Below are 26840 nucleotides of genomic sequence, written 5' to 3'. Positions count from 1 at the left end.
TTTGCAGATATCTTCTCCCATCCTGTAGGTTGTCTTTTAGCTTTGTTGACTGTATCCTTTGCTGTGCGAAAGCTTCTTTGCTTGATGAAGTCCCAATAGTTCATTTTTGCTTTTGTTTCTTTTGCCTTCGTGCATGTATCTTGCAAGAAGTTACTGAGGCCGAGTTCCGAAAGGGTGTTGCCTGTGTTCTCCTCTAGGATTTTGATGGAATCTTGTCTCACATTTAGATCTTTCATCCATTTTGAGTTTATCTTTGTGTCCGGTGCAAGAGAGTGGTCTAGTTTCCTCCTTGTGCGTGAGGATGTCCAGTTTTGCCAGCACCATTTTTGGAAGAGACTGTCTCTCTTCCAGTGGATAGTCTTTCCTCCTTTGTCGAATATCAGTTGGCCAATAATAAAGTGGAGGGTCCACCCCTGGATTGTCTATTCTGTTCCGCTGATCTACGTGTCTGTTTTTGTGCCAGTACCACTCTGTCTTGATGACCACAGCTTTGTGGTCCAGCCTGAAATCTGGCATTGTGATGCCCCCAGCTATGGGTTTCCTTTTGAATATCCCCCTGGCGATTCGGGGTCTTTTCTGGTTCCACACGAATCTTAAAATAATTTGCTCCAACTCTCTGTAGAAAGTCCATGGTATTTTGATAGGGATTGCATTAAACGTGTAAATCGCCCTGGGTAACATGGACATTTTCACAATATTCCTTCTTCCAATCCACGAGCATGGAATATTCTTCCAAATCTCTGTGTCTCCCTCAATTTCTCTCAGAAGCGTTCTGTGGTTTCTAGGGTATGGATCCTTCACCTCTTTGGGTAGGTTTATTCCTAGGTATCTTACGCTCTTGGCTGCAATTGTAAATGGGATTGACTCCTTGATTAAAGGGAAAAAAAAAAAAAAACCTAGTGCCTCCATCCGGAATTTGGAGCTCCTAGGAGGGCCCCCTTGGAGGGGAGCTGCCATAAGGACAGTCACCTGTCCCCAGGAGGCCAGGCCTGGGAAGCCTGCGACCTTGCCCTTGGCGGGAGGACGGGATGTGAGCAGTTCCGCCGGCCGCCACCAGGGGGAGCGTCGTCCCAGGGCCTGCGCGGCCCCGGGAGGAGCGCGCGGGGCGCCCTGAGGCAGAGCGGGGCTGGGGGCTGGGGGCTGGGGGCTGGGGCTCCCCGCGCGGGGTGCCGGGGTGCAGGGGCGCCCAGCACCTGCAGAGTCAGCGGGCAGGCCGGGAGGACTGGGGCGCAGGCGGCCGGCCCGCGGACGGAGCCGGGGCCAGGAGCGCAGCCGGCGGCCCGCCCTGCCCCTGCACCTGCCACTGCTTCCCTCCCCACCCGCGAGCGACCTGGGTGCTCCCAGACGACATCCCGGGGCAGCGGGGGGCGGGGCGCGGGGTTGTAAGGACCACAGTCTACAGATGCGATCTGAAATCCGCGGGTCCTGTGACCCATCTTTTGCAGTGACGGTTTCTCAAGCTTCTGGCCCAAGGAAGGCGCGGGCTTCCTGGGAGAGAGGCCGGTGCCCAATGCTGGAATGGGGATGGGGGGCAGGGGGAGTGCTGAGATGCAGCGAGTGCTGCGGCCCTTTCCCCCCCGACTCACCCCAAAGCCAGGCTCCTGTTCTCCGCTCCGCGCTGGCGCTGCCGAGGCTGGCATCGCGAACCTGCAGGTCTCCTTGGCAGGCGGGCTCCTGCTCGGTGGTTCAGCCCGAAGGGCCCCTCGGAGGCGGGAGCCGGGAAGGAGGAGGGAGAGGCGGACTCCCTGTTTCTTGTTGGGTCCCTGTTCCTGTCCTTGTTGCTCCAGCAGCACCACTTTGTCCTGTCCTGGGCGCCGCCGCCGCAGCGGCTCCTTCCACTGCCACTTCCACCTCTGCTCCCTGAACCTGCCCCCTGATGCCTGTCGCAGACGCCAGCCCGCAGCTAGTGGGGCGTCACCCCGGGCCGCGAGGTCAGGGTCCCTGCTCCGTGGGGCCCCTTGCATTGTTCCCCCCACGCTGGGCTCACTAGCTGTCTGCTGTTACCATCTTTTGTGCTCCGGTGTCCCTCACCCGGTCTTTCCCGGTCTTTTATTTATTTCTAATTTTAAGGTGTTTCAAATAATAGATTTATTTTTTCTTATCGGTGTTCAATTTGCCAACGTACAGAATAACACCCCGTGCTCATCCCGTCAAGTGCCCCCCTCAGTGCCCGCCACCCAGTCACCCCCACCCCCACCCCGCCCTCCTCCCCTTCCACCACCCCTAGGTCGTTTCCCAGAGTTAGGAGTCTTCCATGTTCTGTCTCCCTCTGTGATATTTCCTACCCATTTCTTCTCCCTTCCCTTCTATTCTCTTTCACTATTATTTATATTCCCCAAATGAATGAGACCATATAATGTTTGTCCTTCTCCGATTGACTTATTTCACTCAGCACAATACCCTCCGGTTCCATCCACGTCGAGGCCAATGGTGGGTATTGGTCATTTCTAATGGCCGAGGAATATATTCCATCGTATATACGTACACCACATCGTCTGTATCCATTCGTCTTTCGGTGGACACCGAGGCTCCTTCCACAGTTTGGCTCTTGTGGACACTGCTGCTAGAGACACCGGGGCGCAGGTGTCCCGGCGTTTCATGGCATCTCTATCTTTGGGGTCAATCCCCAACAGTGCAATTGCTGGGTCGTAGGGCAGGTCTATTTTTAACTCTTTAAGGAACCTCCACACAGTTTTCCAGAGTGGCTGCACCATTTCACGTTCCCACCAACAGTGCAAGAGGGTTCGCCTCTGTCCGCATCCTCCCCAACATTTGTGGTTTCCTGCCTTGTTGATTTTCCCCCATTCTCACTGGTGTCACGTGCTATCTCATTGTGGGATCGATTCGTAGTTCCCTGATAGCAAGTGATGGGGAGCATTTTCTCATGGCTGCACCACAATTTGCCTCATTTCTTTTTGTCATGTATTAAGGTAGTCTCGCATATTTCTCTGACTCTAAAGAAAAATCTCACCATGAATAGTCTTACAGGTATCGAGAATTATGGGTTTTCTTTTGTATGTTCCTCTTTGGATAACATTTTTTTTTTTTCAGCAACATTCATCAACATCAGAATGTCAAATTGTTGGAATCTGTCATACTTGGGATTTTCTCCCAAGATAGTGGAATAAAAGATCTGGCAAGAGAGCATAGACTTTGGTAAGAAAATCATCGAAATTAGGTATCATTCATTCTGAAGTGGGTGAGGAGAGAAATCAAGATAAAAGGAATCAGAATCGGGATCCCTGGGTGGCGCAGAGGTTTGGCGCCTGCCTTTGGCCCAGGGCAGATCCTGGAGACCTGGGATCAAATCCCTCGTCGAGTTACCATGCATGCAGCCTGCTTTTTCCTCTCCCTGTGTCTCTGCCTCTCTCTCTCTCTCTCTCTCTCTCTCTCTGTGTGTGTGTGTGACTATCATAAATAAATAAAAATGTTAAAAAAAGGAATCAGAATCAATAAGAAGAAAGTAAGGGGGGGCAAGATGGGGAGAGAGTAGGGTCCCCAAATCACCTGTCCCCACCAAATTACCTAAATAACCTTCAAATCATCCTGAAAATTCTACGAATTCGGTCTGAGATTTAAAGAGGAACAGCTGGAATGCTACAGTGAGAAGACGGTGGGGAAAAAAGAATTAAAAAACAAAAGGCATCAAACGGGGAGGGGCCCCCGCCCCAGGACAGGTAAGCTTCGTCTTGGAGAAGAAGGAGCTTCCCCAATCTTCCCGGGCGGAAAGATGCTTGCAGGGAGTTAGAGCAGGACCCCAGGAGGGCGGGGATGCCCTCAGGCTCCCTGGGACACTAACAGACACCTGCGCCCCGGGGAGAGTGCGCGGAGCTCCGCATGCATTGACCCGGGAGCAGCTCGGAGGGGCTCGGGCAGCGGCTCCGCAGAGGGGGCTGCGCAGCCGGGAGCCCCAATCCAACAGCGCAGACCGGGAGCACAGGGCGCCGGGACACAGCCCAGGATCCGGCCTCCCCCGGGACAGGCAGAGGCCGGGAGGGCCCAGGACAGCAAGGACGCTCCTGCCCCAAGCTGAGATCAGCGGCCCCGCCCCGGAGCCTCCAGGTCCTGCAGACAGAGTAGTTCCTGCGGGAGCTGAATCCAGGTTTCCAGAGCTGCGGCAACCACTGGGGTTGTTCCTCCTTGGGCCTCACGGGGTAAACAACCCCCACTGAGCCCTGCACCAGGAGGGGGCAGAGCAGCTCCCCCAAGTGCTAACACCTGAAAATCAGCACAACAGGCCCCTCCCCCAGAAGACCAGCTAGAGGGACAAGTTCCAGGGGAAGTGAAGGGACGTAAAGTACACAGAATCAGAAAATACTCCCCGTGGTTTTTTTGTTTGTTTGTTTCTTGTTTTTGTTTTTTTGTTTTTTTTTCTTTTTTCCTTTTAGATTTCTGCTTGCTTCCCCCACCCTTTTTTTCCTTTTTTTCTTTTTCTCTTTCTTCTCTTTTTTTCTTCCTTTTTTCTTTTTTCTTTTTCTCTTTTCTTTCATTCTTTCTCTCCTCTCTTTTTTCTCCTTTTCCCAATACAACTTTTTTGGCCACTTTGCACTGAGCAAAATGACTAGAAGGAAAACCTCACCTCAAAAGAAAGAATCAGAAACACTCCGCTCTCCCACAGAGTTACAAAATCTGGATTACAATTCAATGTCAGAAAGCCAATTCAGAAGCACTATAATAAAGCTACTGGTGGCTCTAGAAAAAAGCATAAAGGACTCAAGAGACTTCATGACTGCAGAATTTAGATCTAATCAGGCAGAAAATAAAAATCAATTGAATGAGATGCATCCAAAATAGAAGTCCTAACGAGAGGGGAGGGTTAATGAGGTGGAAGAATGAATGAGTGACATAGAAGACAAGTTGATGGCAAAGAGGAAAACTGAGGAAAAAAGAGACAAAAAATTAAAAGACCATGAGGATAGATTAAGGGAAATAAACGACAGCCTGAGGAAGAAAAACCTACATTTAATTGGCATTCCCGAGGGTGCCAAAAGGGATAGAGGTCCAGAATATGTATTTGAACAAATCCTAGCTGAAAACTGTCCTAATCTGGGAAGGGAAACAGGCATTCAGATCCAGGAAATGGAGAGATTCCCCCCTAAAATCAATAAAAACCGTTCAACACCTCGACATTTAATAGTTAAGCTTGCAAATTCCAAAGATAAAGAGAAGATCCTTAAAGCAGCAAGAGACAAGAAATCCCTGACTTTTATGGGGAGGAGTATTAGGGTAACAGCAGACCTCTCCACAGAGACCTGGCAGGCCAGAAAGGGCTGGCAGGATATATTCAGGGTCCTAAATGAGAAGAACATGCAACCAAGATTACTTTATCCAGCAAGGCTCTCATTCAGAATGGAAGGAGAGATAAAAAGCTTCCAAGACAGGCAGGAACTGAAAGAATATGTGACTTCCAAACCAGCTCTGCAAGAAATTTTAAGGGGGACTCTTAAAATTCCCCTTTAAGAAGAAGTCCAATGGAACAATCCACAAAAAAAGGGACTGAATAGATCATGATGACACTAAACTCATATCTTTCAATAGTAACTCTGAACGTGAACGGGCTTAATAACCCCATCAAAAGGCGCAGGGTTTCAGACTGGATAAAAAAGCAGGACCCATCTATTTGCTGTCTACAAGAGCCTCATTTAAGAGAGAAGGACTCCTACAGCCTGAAAATAAAAGGTTGGAGAACCATTTACCATTCAAATGGTCCTCAAAAGAAAGAGGAGTAGCCATCCTTATATCAGATAAACTAAAATTTACCCCGAAGTCTGTAGTGAGAGATGAAGAGGGACACTATATCATACTTAAAGGATCTATCCAACAAGAGGACTTAACAATCCTCAATATATATACCCCGAATGTGGGAGCTCCCAAATATATCAATCAATTAATAACCAAAGTCAAGACATACTTAGATAATAATACACTTATACTTGGTGACTTCAATCTAGCGCTTTCTACACTCGATAGATCTTCTAAACACAACATCTCCAAAGAAAGGAGAGCTTTAAATGATACACTGGACCAGATGGATTTCACAGATATCTACAGAACTTTACATCCAAACTCAACTGAATACACATTCTTCTCAAGTGACATGGAACTTTCTCCAGAATAAACCACATACTGGGTCACAAATCGGGTCTGAACCGATACCAAAAGATTGGGATTGTCCCCTGCATATTCTCAGACCATAATGCCTTGAAATTAGAACTAAATCACAACAAGAAGTTTGGAAGGAAAAAAAAAAGAAGTTTTGAAGGACCTCAAACACGTGGAGGTTAAGGACCATCCTGCTAAAAGATGAAAGTGTCAACCAGGAAACTAAGGAAGAATTTATTTTTTTATTTTTTTAAGGAAGAATTTAAAAGATTCATTGAAACTAATGAGAATGAAGATACATTCAAAATCTTTGGGATGCAGCAAAAGCAGTCCTGAGGGGGAAATACATCACAATACAACCATCCATTCAAAAACTGGAAAGAACTCAAATACAAAAGCTAACCTTACACATAAAGGAGCTAGAGAAAAAACAGAAAATAGATCCTACACCCAGCAGAAGTAGAGAGTTAATAAAGATTCGAGCAGAACTCAATGAAATCGAGACCAGAAGAACTGTGGAACAGATCAACAAAACCAGGAGTTGGTTCTTTGAAAGAATTAATAAGATAGATAAACCATTAGCCAGCCTTATTAAAAAAGAAGAGAGAGAAGACTCAAATTAATAAAATTATGAATGAGAAAGGAGAGATCACTACCAACATCAAGGAAATAAAAACGATTTGTAAAAACATATTATGAACAGCTATACGCCAATAAATTAGGCAATCTAGAAGAAATGGACGCATTCCTGGAAAGCCACAAACTACCAAAACTGGAACTGGAAGAAATAGAAAACCTGAACAGGCCGATAACCAGGGAGGAAATTGAAGCAGTCATCAAAAACCTCCCAAGACACAAAAGTCCAGGGCCAGATGGCTTCCCTGGGGAATTCTATCAAACGTTTAAAGAAGAAACCATACCTAATCTCCTAAAGCTGTTTGGAAAGAGAAAGAGATGGAGTACTTCCAAATTTGTTGTATGAGGCCAGCATCACCTTAATTCCAAAACCAGACAAAGACCCCACCAAAAAGGAGAATTACAGACCAATATCCCTGATGAACATGGATGCAAAAATTCTCAACAAGATACTAGCCAATAGGATCCAACAGTACATTAAGAAAATTATTCACCATGACCAAGTAGGATTATTCCCGGGACACAAGGCTGGTTCAACACCCGTAAAACAATCAATGGGATTCATCATATCAGCAAGAGAAACACCAAGAACCATATGATCCTCTCATTAGATGCAAAGAAAGCATTTGACAAAATACAGCATCCATTGCTGATCAAAACTCTTCAGAGTGTAGGGATAGAGGGAATATTCCTCAACATCTTAAAAGCCATCTACGAAAAGCCCACAGCAAATCTCATTCTCAATGGGGAAGCACTGGGAGCCTTTCCCCTAAGATCAGGAACAAGACAGGGATGTCCACTCTCACCACTGCTATTCAACATATACTGGAAGTCCTAGCCTCAGCAATCAGACAACAAAAAGACATTAAAGGCATTCAAATTGGCAAAGAAGAAGTCAAACTCTCCATTTTCGCTGATGACATGATACTCTACATAGAAAACCCAAAAGCCTCCACCCCAAGATTGCTAGAACTCATACAGCAATTTGGCAGTGTGGCAGGATACAAAATCAATGCCAGAAGTCAGTGGCATTTCTATACACTAACAATGAGACTGAAGAAAGGGAAATTAAGGAGTCAACCCCATTTACAATTGCACACAAAAGCATAAGATACCTAGGAATAAACCTAACCAAAGAGGTAAAGGATCTCTATACCCTAAAAACTATAGAGCACTTCTGAAAGAAATTGAGGAAGACACAAAGAGATGGAAAAATATTCCATGCTCATGGATTGGCAGAATTAATATTGTGAAAATGTCCATGTTACCCAGCGCAATTTACACGTTTAATGCAATCCCTATCAAAATACCATGGACTTTCTTCAGAGAGTTAGAACAAATTATTTTAAGATTTGTGTGGAATCAGAATAGACTCCAAATAGCCAGGGGAATTTTAAAAAATAAAACCATATCTGGGGGCATCAAATGCCAGATTTCAGGTTGGACTACAAAGCTGTGGTCATCAAGACAGTGTGGTACTGGCACAAAAACAGACACATAGATCAATGGAACAAAATAGAGAACAGAAGTGGACCCTCAACTTTATGGTCAACTAATATTCGATAAAGGAGGAAAGACTATCCATTGGAAGAAAGACAGTCTCTTCAATAAATGGTGCTGGGAAAATTGGACATCCACATGCAGAAAAATGAAACTAGACCACTCTCTTTCACCATACACAAAGATAAACTCAAAATGGATGAAAGACCTGCCCTACGACTCAGCAATTGCACTGCTGGGGATTTACCCCAAAGATACAGATCCAATGAAATGCCGGGACACCTGCACCCCGATGTGTCTAGCAGCAATGTCCACAATAGCCAAACTGTGGAAGGATCCTCGGTGTTCATCGAAAGATGAATGGATAAAGAAAATGTGGTTTTTGTATACAATGGAATATTACTCTGACATTAGAAATGACCAATACCCACCATTTGCTTCAACGTGGATGGAACTGGAGGGTATTATGCTGAGTGAAAGGAGTCAATCGGAGAAGGACAAACATTATATGTTCTCATTCATTTGGGGAATATAAATAATAGTTTAAGGGAATAGAAAGGAAGGGAGAAGAAAGGGGTAGGAAATCTCAGAAAAGGAGACAGAACATAAAGACTCCTAACACTGAAAAAAAAAAAAAAGACTCCTAACTCTGGGAAACTAACTAGGGTTGGTAGAAGGGGAGGAGGGCGGAGGGTGACGGGCACTGAGGGGGGGCACTTGACAGGATGAGCACTGGGTGTTATTCTGTACGTTGGCAAATTGAACACGAATAAAAACTAAATTTATTATTAAAAAATTAAAAACAACGATATGAATTTAGTGTCATCATGATATCTATTCAGTCCCTTTTTTTTGTGGATTGTTCCATTGGACTTCTTCTTAAAGGGGAATTTTAAGAGTCCCCCTTAAAATTTCTTGCAGAGCTGGTTTGGAGGTCACATATTCTTTCAGTTCCTGCCTGTCTTGAAAGCTCTTTATCTCTCCTTCCATTTTGAATGAGAGCCTTGCTGGATAAAATATTCTTGGTTGCATGTTCTTCTCATTTAGGACCCTGAATATATCCTGCCAGCCCTTTCTGGCCTGCCAGGTCTCTGTGGAGAGGTCTGCTGTTACCCTAATACTCCTCCCCATAAAAGTCAGGGATTTCTTGTCTCTTGCTGCTTTAAGGATCTTTTCTTTATCTTTGGAATTTGCAAGCTTAACTATTAAATGTCGAGGTGTTGAACAGTTTTTATTGATTTTAGGGGGGAATCTCTCCATTTCCTGGATCTGAATGCCTGTTTCCCTTCCCAGATTAGGTCAGTTTTCAGCTAGGATTTGTTCAAATACATATTCTGGGCCTCTGTCCCTTTCGGCGCCCTCGGGAACACCAATTAAACGTAGGTTTTTCTTCCTCAGGCTGTCACTTATTTCCTTTAATATATCCTCATGGTCTTTTAATTGTTTGTCTCTTTTTTCCTCAGTTTTCCTCTTTGCCATCAACTTGTCTTCTATGTCACTCACTCGTTCTTCCACCTCGTTAACCCTCATCATTAGGACTTCTAGTTTGGATTGCATCTCATTCAATTGATTTTTAATTTCTGCCTGATTGGATCTAAATTCTGCAGTCATGAAGTCTCTTGAGTCCTTTATGCTTTTTTTCTAGAGCCACCAGTAGTTTTATAATAGTGCTTCTGAATTGGCTTTCTGACATCGAATTGTAATCCAATTTTGGAACTCTGGGAGAGCGGAGTGTTTCTGATTCTTTCTTTTGAGGTGAGGTTTTCCTTCTAGTCATTTTGCTCAGTGCAGAGTGGCCAAAAACAAGTTGTGTTGGGAAAAGGGGAAAAAGAGAGAAGAGAAAGAAGAAAAAAAAAAAGAAAAAAAGAAAAAAGGAAGAAAAAATGGAAAAAAAGAAAAAAGGACAAGAAGAGAAAAAAAGAAAAAAAAGTGTGGGGGAAGCAAACAGAAATCAGAAAGCAAAAAAAAGGGGGGGGGGAGTATCGTCTGATTCTGTATACTGTAAGTCCCTTCACTTCCCCTGGAACTTTACAGTGTTGCTTGGTCAATAATTTGCTTTTCCCCATCCGTCCTGCTGGTCTTCTGTGGGAGGGGCCTGTTGTGCTGATTTTCAGGAGTTAGCACTGGGGGAGCTGCTCTGCCCCCTGCGTGGTGCAGGGCTCCGTGGGGGTTGTTTACCCCGTGAGTCCCCAGGAGGAACAACCCCAGTAGCGGCGGCCAGCTCTGGAGCCCTGGAGTCAGCTCCCACTGTAACTATGGAGCTCTCAGTCTGCAGGGCCTGGAGGCTCCGGGGCGGGGCCGCTGATCTGCTCAGCTCGGGGCAAGAGCGTCCTTGCTGTCCTGGGCCCTCTTCGCCTCTGCCTTTCCCGGGGGGAGGCCGGATCCTGGGCTGTGTCCCGGCGCCCTGTGCTCCCGGCCAGGGCGGGATTCGTGCTACCGGCCGCAGTCCCTTCCGCGCGAGCCTCTTCCTCTGCTGGAGCCGCCTCTGAGTTTATCCTGGAGGGATATCACCTGCACACCGATGTTTCTCGCAGCAGTGTCCACAATAGCCAAACTGTGGAAGGAGCCTCGGTGTCCACCGAAAGACGAATGGATAAAGAAGATGTGGTTTATGTATACAATGGAATATTAGCCATTAGAAATGACAAATACCCACCATTTGCATCAACGTGGATGGAACCGGAGGGTATTATGCTGAGTGAAATAAGTCAATCGGAGAAGGACAAATATTATATGGTCTCAATCATTTGGGGAATATAAATAATAGTGAAAGGGAATATAAGGGAAGGGAGAAGTGTGCGGGAAATATCAGAAAGGGAGACAGGACATAAAGATGCCTAACTCTGGGATCCCTGGGTGGCGCAGCGGTTTGGCGCCTGCCTTTGGCCCAGGGCGCGATCCTGGAGACCGGGGATCGAGTCCCATGTCGGGCTCCCGATGCATGGAGCCTGCTTCTCCCTCTCCCTGTGTCTCTGCCTCTCTCTCTCTATGTGACTATCATAAAAAAAAAAAAAAAGACTCCTAACTCTGGGAAACGAACTAGGGGTGGTGGAAGGGGAGGAGGGTGGGGGGAGGGGGTGAATGGGTGACAGGCACTGAGGGGGGCACTTGACGGGACGAGCACTGGGTGTTATTCTGTATGTTGGCAAATTGAACACCAATAAAAAATAAATTTATTAAAAAAAAAAAAAGAAACAAAAGGCATCAAGGGGGAGGGGCCCCAGGAGGAGCCAGTCTGAGGCCGGGGCGAGTGCCCCCAGGACAGGAGAGCCCCGTCCCGGGGCAGCACGAGCTTAACCAATCTTCCTAGAAGTATAGGCACCGGCAGGGAGTTACAGCGGGACCCCAGGAGGGCGGGGATGCCCTCAGGCTCCAAGGGGCACTAACAGATACCTGCGCCGTAGAGCGCGCACCACACACCTGGGCCGAGCTCCCTAAAGGGCTAGTTTCGGAGATCTATAAAGAACTTATTAAACTCAACACCAAAGAAACAAACAATCCAATCATGAAATGGGCAAAAGACATGAACAGAAATCTCACAGAGGAAGACATAGACATGGCCAACGTGCACATTAGAAAATGCTCCGCATCACTTGTCATCAGGGAAATACAAATCAAAGTCACAATGAGATACCACCTCACACCAGTGAGAATGGGGAAAATTAACAAGACAGGAAACCACAAATGTTGGAGAGGATGTGGAGAAAAGGGAACCCTCTTACACTGTTGGTGGGAATGTGAACTGGTGCAGCCACTCTGGAAAACTGTGTGGAGGTTCCTCAAAGAGTTAAAAATAGACCTGCCCTATGACCCAGCAATTGCACTGTTGGGGATTTACCCCAAAGATACAGATGCAGTGAATCACCGGGACACCTGCACCCAAATGTTTCTAGCAGCAATGTCCACAATAGCCAAACTGTGGATGGAGCCTCGGTGTCCATCGAAAGAGGAATGGATAAAGAAGATGTGGTTTATGTATACAATGGAATATTACTCAGCCATTAGAAATGAGAAATACCTACAATTTGCTTCGACATGGATGGAACTGAAGGGTATTATGCTGAGTGAAATAAGTCAATCGGAGAAGGACAAACATTATATGGTCTCATTCATTTGGGGAATATAAATAGTAGTGAAAGGGAATATAAGGGAAGGGAGAAGAAGTGTGTGGGAAGTATCAGAAAGGGAGACAGAACATAAAGACTCCTAACTCTGGGAAACGAACTAGGGGTGGTGGAAGGGAGGAGGGCGGGGGGTGGGGGTGAATGGGTGTCAGGCACTGAGGGGGGCACTTGACGGGATGAGCACTGGGTGTTATTCTGTATGTTGGCAAATTGAACACCTTTAAAAAATAAATTTATTATAAAAAAAAAAGTTAACTAGCTGGAGGCATGCACTTCCCACTTTGCCCACACCTGCTTCCGATGCATTCTCCTGGTGCCCAGCCCCTGACTGCAGCACAGCCCTTTGATCGATCTTTGCCTAGTGAGGGGCAACACTACATGTTCTCCCAAGGTCTAGGGACTCCTATGACATTTCTTCTGTCTGCTTTTTCCTGGGATCACTCTCCAACTTCGCACCCGGGCCGTGTCCCTGACTGGTGAGCCTGCTGACGTGCCCAGAGGGAGGGGCATACACGTCATAATGGGCATTGAGCCAGCGGATGATGCGAGGGCTGGCGTGGGACATAATAATGGGTAAGTGTGAGCTTATGTCCAGTTACTCGTTTGGTCAAGATGAGTAACTAGCCAAACGCCGTTTGGAGAAATGACAAAAAAGCTGCCTCGGATTTCTTCTTCTCGACCCCAGGCTCCACCTACGCACTCTATTCCTTCCTCCCCTCCACCCCAGGCTCCACCTCCCCACTCTAATCCTTCCTCCTCCCGACACCGGACTCCACCTACCCACTCTATTTCTTCCGCCTCTCGACCCTGGGCTCCTCCTATCTACTCTATTCCTTCCTCCCCTCCACCCCAGGCTCCACCTCCCCACTCTATTCCTTCCTCCTCTCGAACCCGGGCTCCACCTCCCCACTCTATTCCTTCCTCCTCTCGAACCCGGGCTCCACCTCCCCACTCTATTCCTTCCTCCTCCCGACCCTGGGCTCCACCTCCCCACTCTATTCCTTCTGCCTCTCGACCCTGGGCTCCTCCTACCTGCTCTATTCCTTCGTCCTCTCATCGTCCAAAGCCGCTTCCTCCTGTGTGTAACTCTTTTCGTCCACAGAACACTCCCCAGCCTCGGCCACCTCTCTCAACTCATAAGCCTATCTCTTTCCCTCCTGTTCATAGTGCTGTCCCTCCTTGCCACCCTAACATACAGGTTTCCCCACCCAAATCTTGCTCTATTCCTTCCAAAACGTCCAGTCCCCGCTTTTTTCTTCTCGCTCCTGTTCCCTGTTACCTCGATTTCTACTTTGCTCCTACTCCCCCTCCCAGCCCTTCCTAGACTTTAAAGTCTTATCCTCCCCAGCATTCCAGCCAACTCCATCCAGACCTCCGTGATTCACAAATCCTATCCTGGAGAGATGATTTCCCTGTGAGTGGGACGGTTCTGATATCATCCAGCATTGCCAGAACAATCGATCCCCAGGAGCTTCACTTGGTGAATGTTGGGAACTCAAGACAATGCCAATCAACATTTAGCTTGGAGGGTAAGCTTTGTCCATGATGGTGTTTTCACCCACAACATGGTTATCATACTATTCTCTGTATGTTAGCTTCATCCTTGTAAATCGCCTTCAGATGCCAGATACCTTTAGCAAGATCCTTTTTTTCCAGAAAACCTGTTTATTACCTCTCTTTCCTAATTAGCCGGCCTGAATGAATTCAACACTTATAACTGGTTTCTCCATGGAAGTTGGTCTGTGACCACAGAGCAAACAGCAAGACCAGGGACACAAGGTAGAGAAGAGTGAGTGGAAATCATCTCATCTGATCTCTACATGGGTGAGTCCTATTGATCTGCCCTGGATGAAAGTGAATGGGAGAATGGGTGACCCCTAAAAACTCACACACAGAGCCCATGGCCCCTATTATAGATGGAAGGATTGAAGGTTCTTTGGTCTGGTTCCTCCAAGACTCTATTGTTCTGCATCCTAGGATTTGTGGAAATGTACTAGGGACTTTCTGCCTTTGAGAAAGTTCTCCTGCAAAAAGATAGGGGGGGCCCCATTATGTTGTCATCGAAGCTCTGACAGCTGGACCTCTGAATCCCAGGAAATGGCAGGTACCAAAGCCTAGAAGGCAAGGACACATCTTTATCCTTTCCAGATGATTGCATCAGATAAGCAGATGGTATATACATGTGGTTATATATTTTTTATTTTAATTAATACAATATTTTAATATATTAATATTATATTAATACTATAAAAATATATAAGGTCTAATATATAAGGTCTTATATTATTATATTATATTTATATATTAGATATATTTAAAGTCCTCTTCTCAAACCAATATATAGATTCAGTGGAATCTCAATCAAAATTCTAGCACATATATCTGGAAACTTGACAAGCTGATTATCATTTGGATGGAGAGGCAAAAGAGCCAAGAATATCCAAGACTCCCTTAAGAACCGGTAGGAGTAGTTTTTCTACCAGATACCAGGACTTACCACAAAAAAATTGTAGTAATTAAGATCGCATAGTAGTAGTGCCAGGATATAAGCAAAAGAATTAGCAAAGTTTTCTGGTAATGATAGATCTGGAGTAGAGCATGCCACAGAGAAAACTTGGGCTAGGGGCTACAGAGTCCAGATGGGTTTTGAAAGATTACACGTGGGCTCATTATAAATAGGTTTCCCTAGACAGACACAGGGGAAAGAGCCCTCAAGAACAAGGACAAGGAGCACCGGGATTCAAAACAAGGAGCCATTCAGTAGCTAGCTGGGTTCAGGAACTGCCCATGTGTTCTGTACAGGTCATTGCTCTAAACTGTGTCCCACACTGACACACATCCTGGACTACGCTGTGTCTTAAGTGAATGAACAGATAGATGATTAAATGAAATATTTTGTGAGAGAGCACGGGCTCTGCAAAGTGTAATATAGGAAGTATCTAGAGTAGTCAAATTCCTAGAGAAAGGAAAATGGTACTTACCGGAGCCGCAGATGGGATGGGGCCATGGGAAGTTGTTCAGTGGGTACGAAAAAATTCTGGAAATTAGTTTCACACAATGCAAATATGCTTAAACCTCCTGAATCACATCCTCAAAATGTTTCTACTGGTAAATCTTTTTTTTAAGATTTTATTTATTTATTCATGAGAGAGACACACACACACACACAGAGGCAGAGACCAGGCAGAGGGAGAAGCAGGCGCCATGCAGGACGCCCAACGTGGGACTCGATTCTGGGTCTCCAGGATCAGGCGCTGAGCTGAAGGCGGCATTAAACCACTAAGCCACCCGGGCTGCCCTCTAGTGGTAAATCTTATGTGTACTTTACCACAGTGACATTTTTAAAATAAAAAACTGTGAAGTCCTCACGTTACATACATTAGGAAAGGGTTCCTCGGTATATATTATCCCACCTGTAATAAGGGACAGAGTAACTTTTTCAGATTGGAAACCTCCGTTTTGCAAGCTAGACGGGGAGAGTTCTGATCCAGGCAAGGACTTTAAATGGGACAGGTCGGGATCTCTGGGTGGCGCAGCGGTTTGGCGCCTGCCTTCAGCCCAAGGCGCGATCCTGGAGACCCGGAATCGAATCCCACGTCGGGCTCCCGGTGCATGGAGCCTGCTTCTCCCTCTGCCTGTGTCTCTGCCTCTCTCTCTCTCTGTAACTATCATAAATAAATAAAAATTTTAAAAAAATTAAAAATATAAAAAAATAAATAATAAATGGGACAGGTCTCTGACTCCTCCCCAAATCTCTTTTAGCCAATGACTGTCGAAGGGGCGGTGCAATCAGGTCCCTAACCTCCTGGGCCTGCTGCCTGGCCCTGGGTCCCGTCCCGGCTGCTCCAGGAGCCGACCCAGGAAGCAGGCGGAACCTCGAGAAGCCGAGGGAAGGGGAGTCGCCGGGCTTCAGGCTTCGGAAAGAAGCGAGGCAGGAGAATCGGTTCTGGAAGGAGGGGGTGAGGTGGGCGGCCCCGAGGGCTCCAAGGGACGCTGTGATCATGGACGCCGTTGCCAGGAGACCGCGAGACGCCGTTGCCGGGAGACCGCGAGACGCCGTTGCCTGGAGACCCCGTGACGCCGTTGCCGGGAGACCGCGAGACGCCGTTGCCTGGAGACCGCGTGACGCCGTTGCCGGGAGACCGCGAGACGCCGTTGCCTGGAGACCGCGTGACGCCGTTGCCCGGAGACGGCGCCCCGGCCCTCCCGCGGCGGGAGCCGGGAGTGCAGGGAGCAGGAGCCCGACCCCGCCGAGCCCCGCCGCCCTGGCGCGCCGCCCGCAGGAGCCGCTGATGCCCGATGAGGTCCACCAGAACCAGATCCTGCGAGAGGTGTATCTCAAGGAGCTTCGAACCCAGAAACTCTCCACAGAGTATCACGTGAATCCCCTCCGCAAGGGTGAGTGAGGGGCGCCCCGGGGCGGGAGAAGGGACGGGGTGCGGGCCCCGGACAGGAAGGAGCGGGGCCCTAGGGCGCGGGTGGCGTGGACGGAGATGCCTTCTCTGACCTCGCCCCTCCCTCCTGTGTTTCCCGCTGGGACTTGGCAGCGATGGGGGTGAGCTGGAGGCTGGAGGGTCTCGCTCCACATCCCGGCGGAGACTTTAATACGTTAAAATGCACCCACAGAGGGATCAGATAGTATTTTTGTGGCCAAAAGGTAGGAACGCTTTGGAAACTTGCTTTCTCAATAATTCTATTTTCTAGCGTTTTATGCTTGGTTTGGCTGTTTGTGTTTTGGTTTATATGCTAGTTGTGTCTGTGTGTGCCAACCTTCTAGGCTTCTTTTTTTTTTTTTTTAAGATTTATTTATTTATTCAGAGAAAGAGAGGGAGGCAAAGGGAGAAGCAGGCTCCATGCAGGAAGCCTGACGTGGGACTTGGTCCCGGGACTCCAGGATCACACCCCCGGCTGTAGGCGGCGCTAAACCGCTGCGCCACCAGGGCTGCCCATCTTTCCAGGCTTCTGATATTGTCTTAGATGCTCGGAAAATTCCGGAGCAGACTCAGGGCCCTCCTGAGAAAATGGCCCTGCTCCCACTGCTCAGGTGGCACGTTTCTCGGGGGTTGCCATGGCTGCCCCTGAATGCCACTAGGTCTCAGATGGAGCCCCAGGCTCAGGCACCCAGCCACTGCCCAGCTCTCTTCCCCTGCACAGCCCATGAGGATCTCAAACTCACCAGTTGGAACACTGGGAGCATCCGCACCTCTCCCCCAGCTGCTGCTGCTCCAGACTCTCTTGTTTGAGCAAAGGTACCGCACTTGTTTTCTCTCCAAAGTGAGAAGCCTAGAAATCCTCCTGGATGCATGTGTGTGGACTCTGCACCTGGGCTTCACCTAGCCTTCTGGGTACATCCTGCTCCATGTCTAGCCTTGTTCGGTGGCCCAGGACGTCTGCAGCACTGTAGCCGGTGCTGTTTGAGAGAACATTCTGTCCCAATCAAATAGTCTCTACAAATCTTTGCTGCCCAGAATGCTGGCCGTTCGCCCCATGTGGCTACTGAGCACTTGAGATGTGTCCAGTGCACATGTAGAATGGATTTCTAATTCTACTGAATTGTAACTATTCAAATTCCTGTAGTTCCATGTGGCTGGTGGCCACTATCCTGGGTAGTGCCACTCTGGATTGTGAGGTCCTTGAAAGCCGAGTTCCTAGTGACCCCCAGAAAATACTCAGCAGGTGTCTGGCCTAGGGTGAGTCTTCAAGAGGGCGAGGCATTAACGTGTAACCTGAACCTATGCCGGTGTTTTTTCTACAGTTCACACAATCACCAGAAAGCCCATGTCTTGGCACGAGAACCTGGAGGAACCTGCAGATGGTAAGTCCCGCGGTTTGGGAACAACACTGAGGTACAGCACAGACAGGCAGGTGGCTAGAGAGACCTTTCAGGGTAGCGTTACCTTGGGCAACACTCTGAACCCCTGAAAACTGGATGGAAACCCACGAAGCTCACAGGAGCTTCAAGCATAGGGCCAGTCCATTAACTCTCAAGTCCAGAAAAATCCTCCTAATGGCCTTCCCAGTGCATTCATATATTCATTCATCAAACGTTGATGAAACGTTTAACCAAGTCTGGTTCTGCCACTTGTTAACAATGTGACTTTGAGCAAGTAATTTTAAATGTCTCTGAACCTATCTTCACATAGTGGTGAGGATTAGACAACATCACGTAAGTACTCAGAACACAGAATAGTATTATTGTATTGCTGAAATGGAAATGCAGACTGTTTTGATTATTACCATGTGATAGTCCCTCAGATGGGGCCGGGAGTGGAGACCTCATACCATGATGAAGGAGACAGACAAGTAGGTAAAGAGTAAAATTAGAATGGCAACAAAAGAACACACAGATGCCCCTGGTCAGACAGTGGATTTCTGGGAAGGTTTCTTGGAGGTGGAGAAGGTCAGGGATCAAAGACTAGGAGGACATTCTGAGTTCTTTGGAAAGACAGAGGAATGAGAGATACCAGCATGGCCCAAGATAGGGCGGTAGTTTGGCCTGGCTGGAGTATACTGGTGCACAGGGCAGTGCTCAGAAACAATGGAAGAGAGGTCTTTGGTGGAGAGCCCTATCCTTCCTGGCAGGCTCTCTCCTCCCTCCCTCCTTGGAGTAGAATTTGATGGAGGAAAGATGTGAGGTTGATATAGGAGCACAGGGTAGGCAGGTGGGGTCGGCAGGAGGAGGGTGGATTCCATAGCAGAGTAGAGACAGACAAGTGAATAGACCAATAGAGTATCGGCAGGGGAAGTGAGGATGCTATCCGTCCTGAAGAGAGCAGTCAAGCTCGAGGAAGGGAGAGGAGTCCAGGCCTTGCAGCACTAAGATTAACAGGCAGCGGGGGACCTGAAAGCTAGCCAGGATTGCACTGCTAACTGCTTACCCTGAGGATGCACTCAGCCGGGGGCCAGGTCCTTCATTCTCAGCCATCTCGCTGAGGTGGATATTGGCCTCAATTTACAGATGAGCAAAGTGAGGCCTGGAGAAGGTAAACCACCCGTCAGGCTAGTAGTGGAAGGGCCAGGAAGGGCTGACTATGAAGCCCAGTTTCCTGCCGTTGTCAGGCTGCCACCCTCAAATTGACACTTGGTAGGGTGGAACCTGAAAATGAACCCTGTGCAAGTCCTCAAGCTAGGTAGTTACAGATACACACATGGGGTTGGCAGCCCTAGCTCTTGCAGTACGGAAGATGTGGCCTCTTACAACCCTCCCCTGCACTCCGTCATGGCCATATTGGCCCCGCTTGCTCCTGCCTCAGAACCTTTGCTCTTGCTTCCTGTCCAGTACTTCCGTCTGCCTCTGCCTGTGGCTGGCTGCTGCTTGGCATTGGGAGAGGCCTCCCCTCACAGTCCTGGTCTAGAGTAGCCAGCCCTGCCTGTATCTCACCATCAGGTTCGCTTGTCCCCTTGTGTAGTGTGTCCTCTGTACCCCCAGCTAGACGACCAGCTCCAGGAGAGCAGGGACCGTGCCTGCCACACTCTGTTCTACTTGCGGGGTCCAGAAGAGTGCCCGGACAGAGTTTGTGCTCAACAGATATTTGTTGCAAGATGAGTGTTGCAGGGTCTTGGCAGGCCCCCGAGACCAGCTGCTGAAGCCGGGCCAAAGGACCCAGGAATTCTCGGTCCCAAAGCCTGCTTCCCTCATGACTCATGCCTCTTCTCCCAGCCAGGTTCCTCAATCTTATCCACCATGCCGCTCAGGGGCCACGGAAGAAATACCCAGACACGCAAACAGAAAGCCAAGAAATTGGATGGGACTCTGAGCCCTTGGTAAGTGTGGTTCCTTGCCTTGGGTAGGCCCAGAGGCAACAGAGGCTGTGGCTAAGAGAATAGTATATGAGGCCAGACAGCCTGGCTTTGAACCCTGGCTACCACTTACTAGCTGGGTGACCTTGGGTAAGTCATTTAAGGTCTTTTGTGACTGCGTTTCTGCAGTGGAGCATAAATGGAGATATTACAGCATGAGGTAGTATGTGTAAGGTACTTAGAACAGTGCCTAACCCACAGCAAAACACACCTCCTTTGATTGGTGAGGCTCCAGGAGCACTGAGGAGCCCAGGAAATATAATTGTCAGCACATTACCTCCCTAGATGACATAGGGCTTCTGGTGCTAAGACGTTTCCAAGAACTTCCTGCCACGTTTGTCTCTTACGTTGCTCGCATCTTTCATCACACGGAAGGCTTCAGTTTTGAAGTAGTCAGATGTGCTGGTCTTTTCCATCCTGGTGTCTGGGCTTTGTGTCTTTCTTAGGAAAACCTGCAATATCCAGAGTAGCAAATGACTAGCTTTCCTTTTAGGCTTTTCCTCAAGTTGTCGTGTCTTTTTAACACATGGCTTTTAGGCCATCTGTGTGTTTTGCCCCTGAGGTGAAGCTGGAGACGCTGATCCTTAGCTAGATCAGAACTTCCTTCGTTCTCTCCAAGGCACCAAGGTTTCGGGCCCCCTGTCTCCTTGCGCTTACTGCTCCTGCAGCCACCTCCTGACACCTAGCCTCTAATCCTTGGGGAAGTCCTGCTCATCCTTCAGGAGCAGCCAGGAGTCCCCTCTTTATAAGGTCCCATTAAGGAACGTGTGCCCCATGCTCTCCACCGGGCAGATTTGGGCACCTTGCCCATGTTGTTCTGGAGCATTGGGTGCCTCCTGCTCCCCACCATTCAACCCAATTCCATTATCAATGTAACATGGTGGCTCTGGAGCCAGACAGCTTGAGTTCAGATCCCAGCTCCCCCACTCTGGAGCTGTGAGACCTGAGGAGGAATGGAAGGGAAAGCTTGTAGCCTGACCCGGGTCTAGTCACGGGCTTGTCCTGGCCCCTTGGTCTGTTCCCAGTTGTCTTCCTCTGCTGAGGGTGAACCCTTCCCAAGAACGGCCCACATCCTTAGCTCTTGCCTTTCTACCTTTCCACCGTGTGGCCCGGGCTTCTCACCCCTTTCTACAGCTCTCGTCTGGGGCATGTGGCTCTGCCACAGGGCTGCTGCAGGGGGATTGGAGTAAATAGCTCAGCTCTAATGAAGGAAGAGAGGTAGGGAGGTGGCTTGAAGGGGAGACGAGAGAAAGGAAGGGTGGAAGAAGAAGGGAGGAGGGAGGGAAGAAGAAGAAAGGAAGGAGGAATGATGGAAGAGAGGAAGGAGGGAAAGAAGGAAGGAGGAAGGAGGCACGGAAGGAAGGATGCAGAGAGGGGGGAAGGGCTTAGGAAAAAGCTGCTCATTTACTCCAGCTTCTCTTCGCCTGTGGGGCATCACCCTGGGGAGAGCAGACTGGGAGACCAAGGGGTCCAGCAGGGAAGCCCCACCTCCACAAAGGTTGCTGAGCCTGAGAGAGCTGCATGAGCCCCAGTGTAACTTAGGGCTCCCTGCCCTGAACACGCAGACAACCCCAGTCCCAATGTGAGGACACTGGGGAAGCCACACTCAAATACCTGCAACTTCTGCCCTCCTGGTAAATTTGAGGAAAATGTATCCATTCAGTTAATTGTGTAAGTTAATCTTACAGCTTCTCTAAGATGGACGTGTCAGAGCGCTTGCTGTTGCTTCTCCGTGTAACCACGTCAACAACGTCCATTCTTTCATCTTATGATCGTGTGCTGAGCCCCTGGGGTGTGCTGGCCCAGGCCCCACGGACTTTGAACTCAGGTCACCCTTCCCCCCGGGGGATTCCTTCTGATGCCCACGATCTCCTCTCTAGGTCAGCCCGGAACGTGATGACCGCAGGCTGAACCATTTCAGGGTGCACAGCGACATCACACTCTACAAGGCTAAAGTGTGGAGCTTGGGAGAAGATGATCGCCACACATAGTGTTCAGCGCCCACCTCAGCCTCGTTTCTGAAACCCAGCCTGTGTGCTGCGTGGATAAATAAAGATGACTTTCAAGCGTCAGTCTGACCTTTCCTTTGTGGAGTCTCACATTTTTCTGCCTGCATGCACTGGTTCAAATCCTTAATCTTGGGGATTCCTGGGTGGCCCAGTGGTTTAGCACCTGCCTTCGGCCCAAGGCATGATCCTGGGGTCCTGGGATTGAACGCCACATAGGGCTTCCTGCGTGGAGCCTGCATCTCCCTCTGCCTGTGTCTCTGCCTCTCTGTGTGTATGTCTCTCATGAATAAATAAATAAAATCTTAAAAAAAACAAACCACACAAATCCTTAATCTTTTAAACTAGTGTCAGAATTCCAGATTAAGATGCCTACAATATTCCCTCTGCCTTTCATGACCCCAATAGTGAATAATAAAGAAACAATATTGTATGAGCGCACAACAGAGAATGGGAGATGATCATCGAAGTCTGAAGATATATTTAGAAGGTGGAAAGCTGATGGAAGAAGGTGAGGAAGCCACAAATAGGATGCACTGAATGGGACACCTCTGAGCAGAGAGCCTTGGAGAGAGGTTCAGGACTCCAAGGGGGGGGGGGGGCGGTGTGAGGCAGGGAACCAAAATGGATGATAGTAGGGAGACCCTCTCACACACACCAGCCAGGCATGGAAGATCTCCCACACTGGAGGTCTGCCCTTGGAGAAGTGGGAAAGACCAGGGCTCAGGGACAGTGAGTAAAACAGGGTAGGAGTGGATGTGAAGCTCCAAAAATCAATGAAAACTTGTGAAAGCAAGGTTGAACCCCTTACCCCACACATATATTGCATCTTTATCCTGGGATTGAAGGTGGAAGGTTCCCCTCTGGAAAAATGAAATGGCTCCACAGAAAAGCCTCCATGTGGTACCTGCCGAGAAAGAGCCAGGGAGCTCCAGGCTGGTGAGCACATGGAGGTGTTGGGAGGGCGGTGCGCCCCAGAGCGCATGGAAGCCCCCGGCTGCCTTCCCATTCCTCGCTCCATGTAGCTCTTGCGTTTGGCTGTGCCTGAGTCATCCCTGAAAGGGTGAAGCCAGATATTGCTGAGATCACTCTTGCATTTGGAACCTGACAAGGTGGAATGAAGTCTGCAAATATGAGTGGCCTTGCCTTGGGAGACATTTTTTTTTTTTTTTTTTTTTATTGGTGTTCAATTTACTAACATACAGAATAACCCCCAGTGCCCGTCACCCATTCACTCCCACCCCCCGCCCTCCTCCCCTTCTACCACCCCTAGTTCGTTTCCCAGAGTTAGCAGTCTTTATGTTCTGTCTCCCTTTCTGATATTTCCCACACGTTTCTTCTCCCTTCCCTTATTTTCCCTTTCACTATTATTTATATTCCCCAAATGAATGAGAACATATAATGTTTGTCCTTCTCCGACTGACTTACTTCACTCAGCATAATACCCTCCAGTTCCATCCACGTTGAAGCAAATGGTGGGTATTTGTCATTTCTAATAGCTGAGTAATATTCCATTGTATACATAAACCACATCTTCTTTATCCATTCATCTTTCGTTGGACACCGAGGCTCCTTCCACAGTTTGGCTATCGTGGCCATTGCTGCTAGAAACATCGGGGTGCAGGTGTCCCGGCGTTTCATTGCATTTGTATCTTTGGGGTAAATCCCCAACAGTGCAATTGCTGGGTCGTAGTGGGAGACATTTTCATACAAGATGATGATGACTATTGACTACTTGGGCAGCTAGAAATGTGCCAGGATCTCTTAACTATGATAATCCTTTTGCTGTAAGGGACCTGTGGTATCAGGTCCTAAATCCCATATAATTTCCTGAGAGGGGTAGGGGCACCTTTTCCTCTAATGAGGTAACTCTTAGCAGCCTCTCATTAGCTGCTCACTAGAAAGACCAAACCTTGATTAGACACTTGGGAGTTTTAGCCATAACCCCCAACCCCTGGGGAGGGAAGAGGGACAGAAGACCATCACCAGTGGTCAGTGACTTAATCAACCGTGCCTGCATAGTGAAACCTCCTAAAAACCCTGAAACTGGAGTCTGGAGAGCTTCCAGGCTGGTGGATGCATCAAGGTGCAGGGAAGATGTCATACCTGAAGAGGGCATGGGAGCTCTGAGCACCCTTCTACCTTCATAACCTTTAAAACAATTTATCAAAATTTACTAAGATCGCCTTGCATGATTTCAGCAAGCAGCTCATTTTTATGGCCCTGCACTATGGTGCGTGTGAGCACTGCCTGTGTACAGCCTAACAGCATATTCTATTTTGTTTGGTGTTGGGGAGGAGAACGTGCTGTATTTAAAGGAACAGACCTGCAGGAGCAGCGATTACTCTCAGAACCAACAATTCTGTAATGAGAAAGAACCAGGGACCTGAGCTCTTATAATTTACACTAGGATCAGAAAATTAGACTCACATCTCTGCATATCCACTTTATGCTCTCCTCAAAATATGGTGATGAAAAGTTTTTTAAAAAGTTCATCAAAGTACTAAAACCCCCTATTGTTAAATGCATAAAAAGAAAATAGTAAAACTAGTATTTGGTAGACTGTAATTTAAAATATTAAAAACATTGAAAACCAAGTGTTTTATTTATAAAAAAAAAGTGCTTGCCTTTTTTTCCTTGCACATGACACAGAGAAAACTTGGCAAACTGTCTTACTCCTAAATTTGGATTCACTTCCACCATTTTGTCACCTGTACTTTCAATGTTACAAAATCCCTCCATGAGCCCCTTTCACGTGAAGTTTCCTGCTGGTGTCACTTCCTCTGGGACATCTTCAGCCTTTTCATCATTTTCCTGTGTTGCTTCCGCTCCCCTTCTGGCCGTGTACCCAGTCTCCAGGAAGCAAGTGTCACCATGCCCTTGTCACCTCTTTCTCCTAGGGCTCCACTTGTGTCCTATTCAAATTTTACTTCCAACCTGACCACCTGCACTTTCTTGTCCCTCTTTCATCTTTGTTGGTGGATTCTTTTAATAGCCTATTTTTGTAAAATATGGGTCTCTGGGAGACCAGCCACATGCACACACCCTCTTGGCCATCTGTGCATGAACTGAGCAAGATGTGCAGTGACCTGCCACCCAGGCTCTGGCAGGGATGGCTGCTCCCTGGTTATGCATCTGTTATTTTGGTCATGATTTATGGACTGATTTGTGGAGCTAGCAGTAAAGTTTCTACTTTCTGCCCTTACTCAGAGTTGATAATACTTGGGTAACTGAAACGTGAAGTGTTGCTGAGAAACTGCTACCGCGGGAATGGAAATCCACCCAAAGCAAGAACAGCCTATCTTTGGTGCCAGGAACTGCCGGGTCCCCATCTGGGTCCCCACCTAGGTCTTGGTGCCTGGGGTTGCGATATAATGCAATGGGAAGGTTAATCCTGCCTGCACCCTGGTGACCCCGTGAGGGCTGACATGGTAGAGAGGTGACATAAGTGACTTCTACAAAGTATATCTATCTCTGAAATTAAGGAAAGGGATTCCATTTGCTATACAAGAAAAAAAAAAAAAAAAGAAGGAAGGTAAGGTACACAGCTTTCAATGTCTTTAAAAGTGCTGGCAGTAATGACCTACACTTGGCCTTGCTGGTATGAACTGTAAACTTGTGTTCTCCTTTCCTAAAACTCTCAATGTGTTCCACACCTGACCCAAACTCTTGAACTGATTCTGAGGCCCTTTCTTTGAATTCCTATACATTACCCCCACCCACTTAATATTGTAGATTGTCAAAAATAGGTCAGGGTAACACGTTTTGGTCTTCTGAAAACATGACCTGTTTGCTCGGAATTTTGTTAACTGAAATTACTTTACAAAACCTAAATTCGTTCTTTTTGTACTAGAATCATAGGGAACCAGAAACGTCCTTTCTTTATATACCAATGACTCTACAAGAAAGGAAACAATGGGAAAATAAATTATTTTTTCTGCTTAAGAATATACAGTTCTCAGATATCTCTAGTCCTTAATGTATGGTTTCTAAACTGTAATGGAGAAAGGAAGGGCAGGTAAACAAACTTCCCACCCTATCAACAGAATAAAACCCAACATGCAACGTGACCTGCCCATCCATGTCCTACCTATTCCTGGCTTCCAGCCAGAATCGGAGTACCTCTCAAATAGGTACCACTAAGGCTCAGACATTATGGAAAGCCCCCCACCAAAATAATTCCAAGCAGGTAAAAACTCTTACTATATGGCAGGCAATGTTCTAAAGCATTTTACACGTATTAACTCACTTAATATTGACAGGAACTGTATTTGGTAGATTATTCTCACTATACAGAGAGGACATAGCACAGAAAAAATAACACGCCCAGGGTCACACAGCGAAGTAGCAGAAACAGGTATTAACCCAGCAGTCTGGCCCAGCCAGTGCTCCTGACTTCCATACAGCTCAACATGAAAAACGGGGATCAAAATGCACAGGGAGGGGCTGGAGGAAACCCAAGGAAACAGAATGAAAGGAACAGAATAACTCTCAAAAAACGAAAATCATAATTCACATTCTGAGGTGAAAGAATAAGAACTCTTGGGGATAAAGTGTAAAATGAAAGCTAAATATTCACTGAATGATTAGAAAAAAAGAATCAAAGAAATCTTTTCCCTGAAGTGGAACTAAAACACAAACCTAGAAGATCATCAGAAGAGGTTCAAAATTT

The 26840-nt window shown here is 47.6% G+C and overlaps 1 protein-coding gene across 9 annotated transcripts; it reads left to right on the top strand.

The window, feature by feature from the left end:
* The first annotated feature begins 12870 nt into the window (after nucleotides 1-12870).
* CFAP144 (cilia and flagella associated protein 144) lies at nucleotides 12871-22234 on the top strand. Of its 9 annotated transcripts, none has more exons than XM_077845406.1 (8): nucleotides 12871-12935; nucleotides 13711-13891; nucleotides 14052-14186; nucleotides 16125-16760; nucleotides 17455-17611; nucleotides 18118-18177; nucleotides 20027-20126; nucleotides 22043-22234. In XM_077845406.1, exons 3-8 carry the CDS (start codon nucleotides 14183-14185, stop codon nucleotides 22151-22153), a joined length of 1068 nt encoding a protein of 355 aa, XP_077701532.1. In that variant the 5' UTR covers nucleotides 12871-12935; nucleotides 13711-13891; nucleotides 14052-14182; the 3' UTR covers nucleotides 22154-22234. The 9 variants fall into 9 exon arrangements, with proteins under 9 accessions (XP_077701532.1, XP_077701533.1, XP_077701537.1 ...); XM_077845411.1 differs by lacking the exon at nucleotides 12871-12935 and adding an exon at nucleotides 14707-14823 and having other exon boundaries at nucleotides 12945-13891; XM_077845407.1 differs by lacking the exon at nucleotides 12871-12935 and having other exon boundaries at nucleotides 12944-13891; nucleotides 14115-14186.
* Nucleotides 22235-26840: the final 4606 nt, after the last annotated feature.

Source organism: Canis aureus, chromosome 13, assembly GCF_053574225.1.
Source record: "Canis aureus isolate CA01 chromosome 13, VMU_Caureus_v.1.0, whole genome shotgun sequence".
Classification (NCBI taxonomy): Eukaryota; Metazoa; Chordata; class Mammalia; order Carnivora; family Canidae; genus Canis; species Canis aureus.
This window is presented reverse-complemented; position numbering and strand designations above follow the sequence as displayed.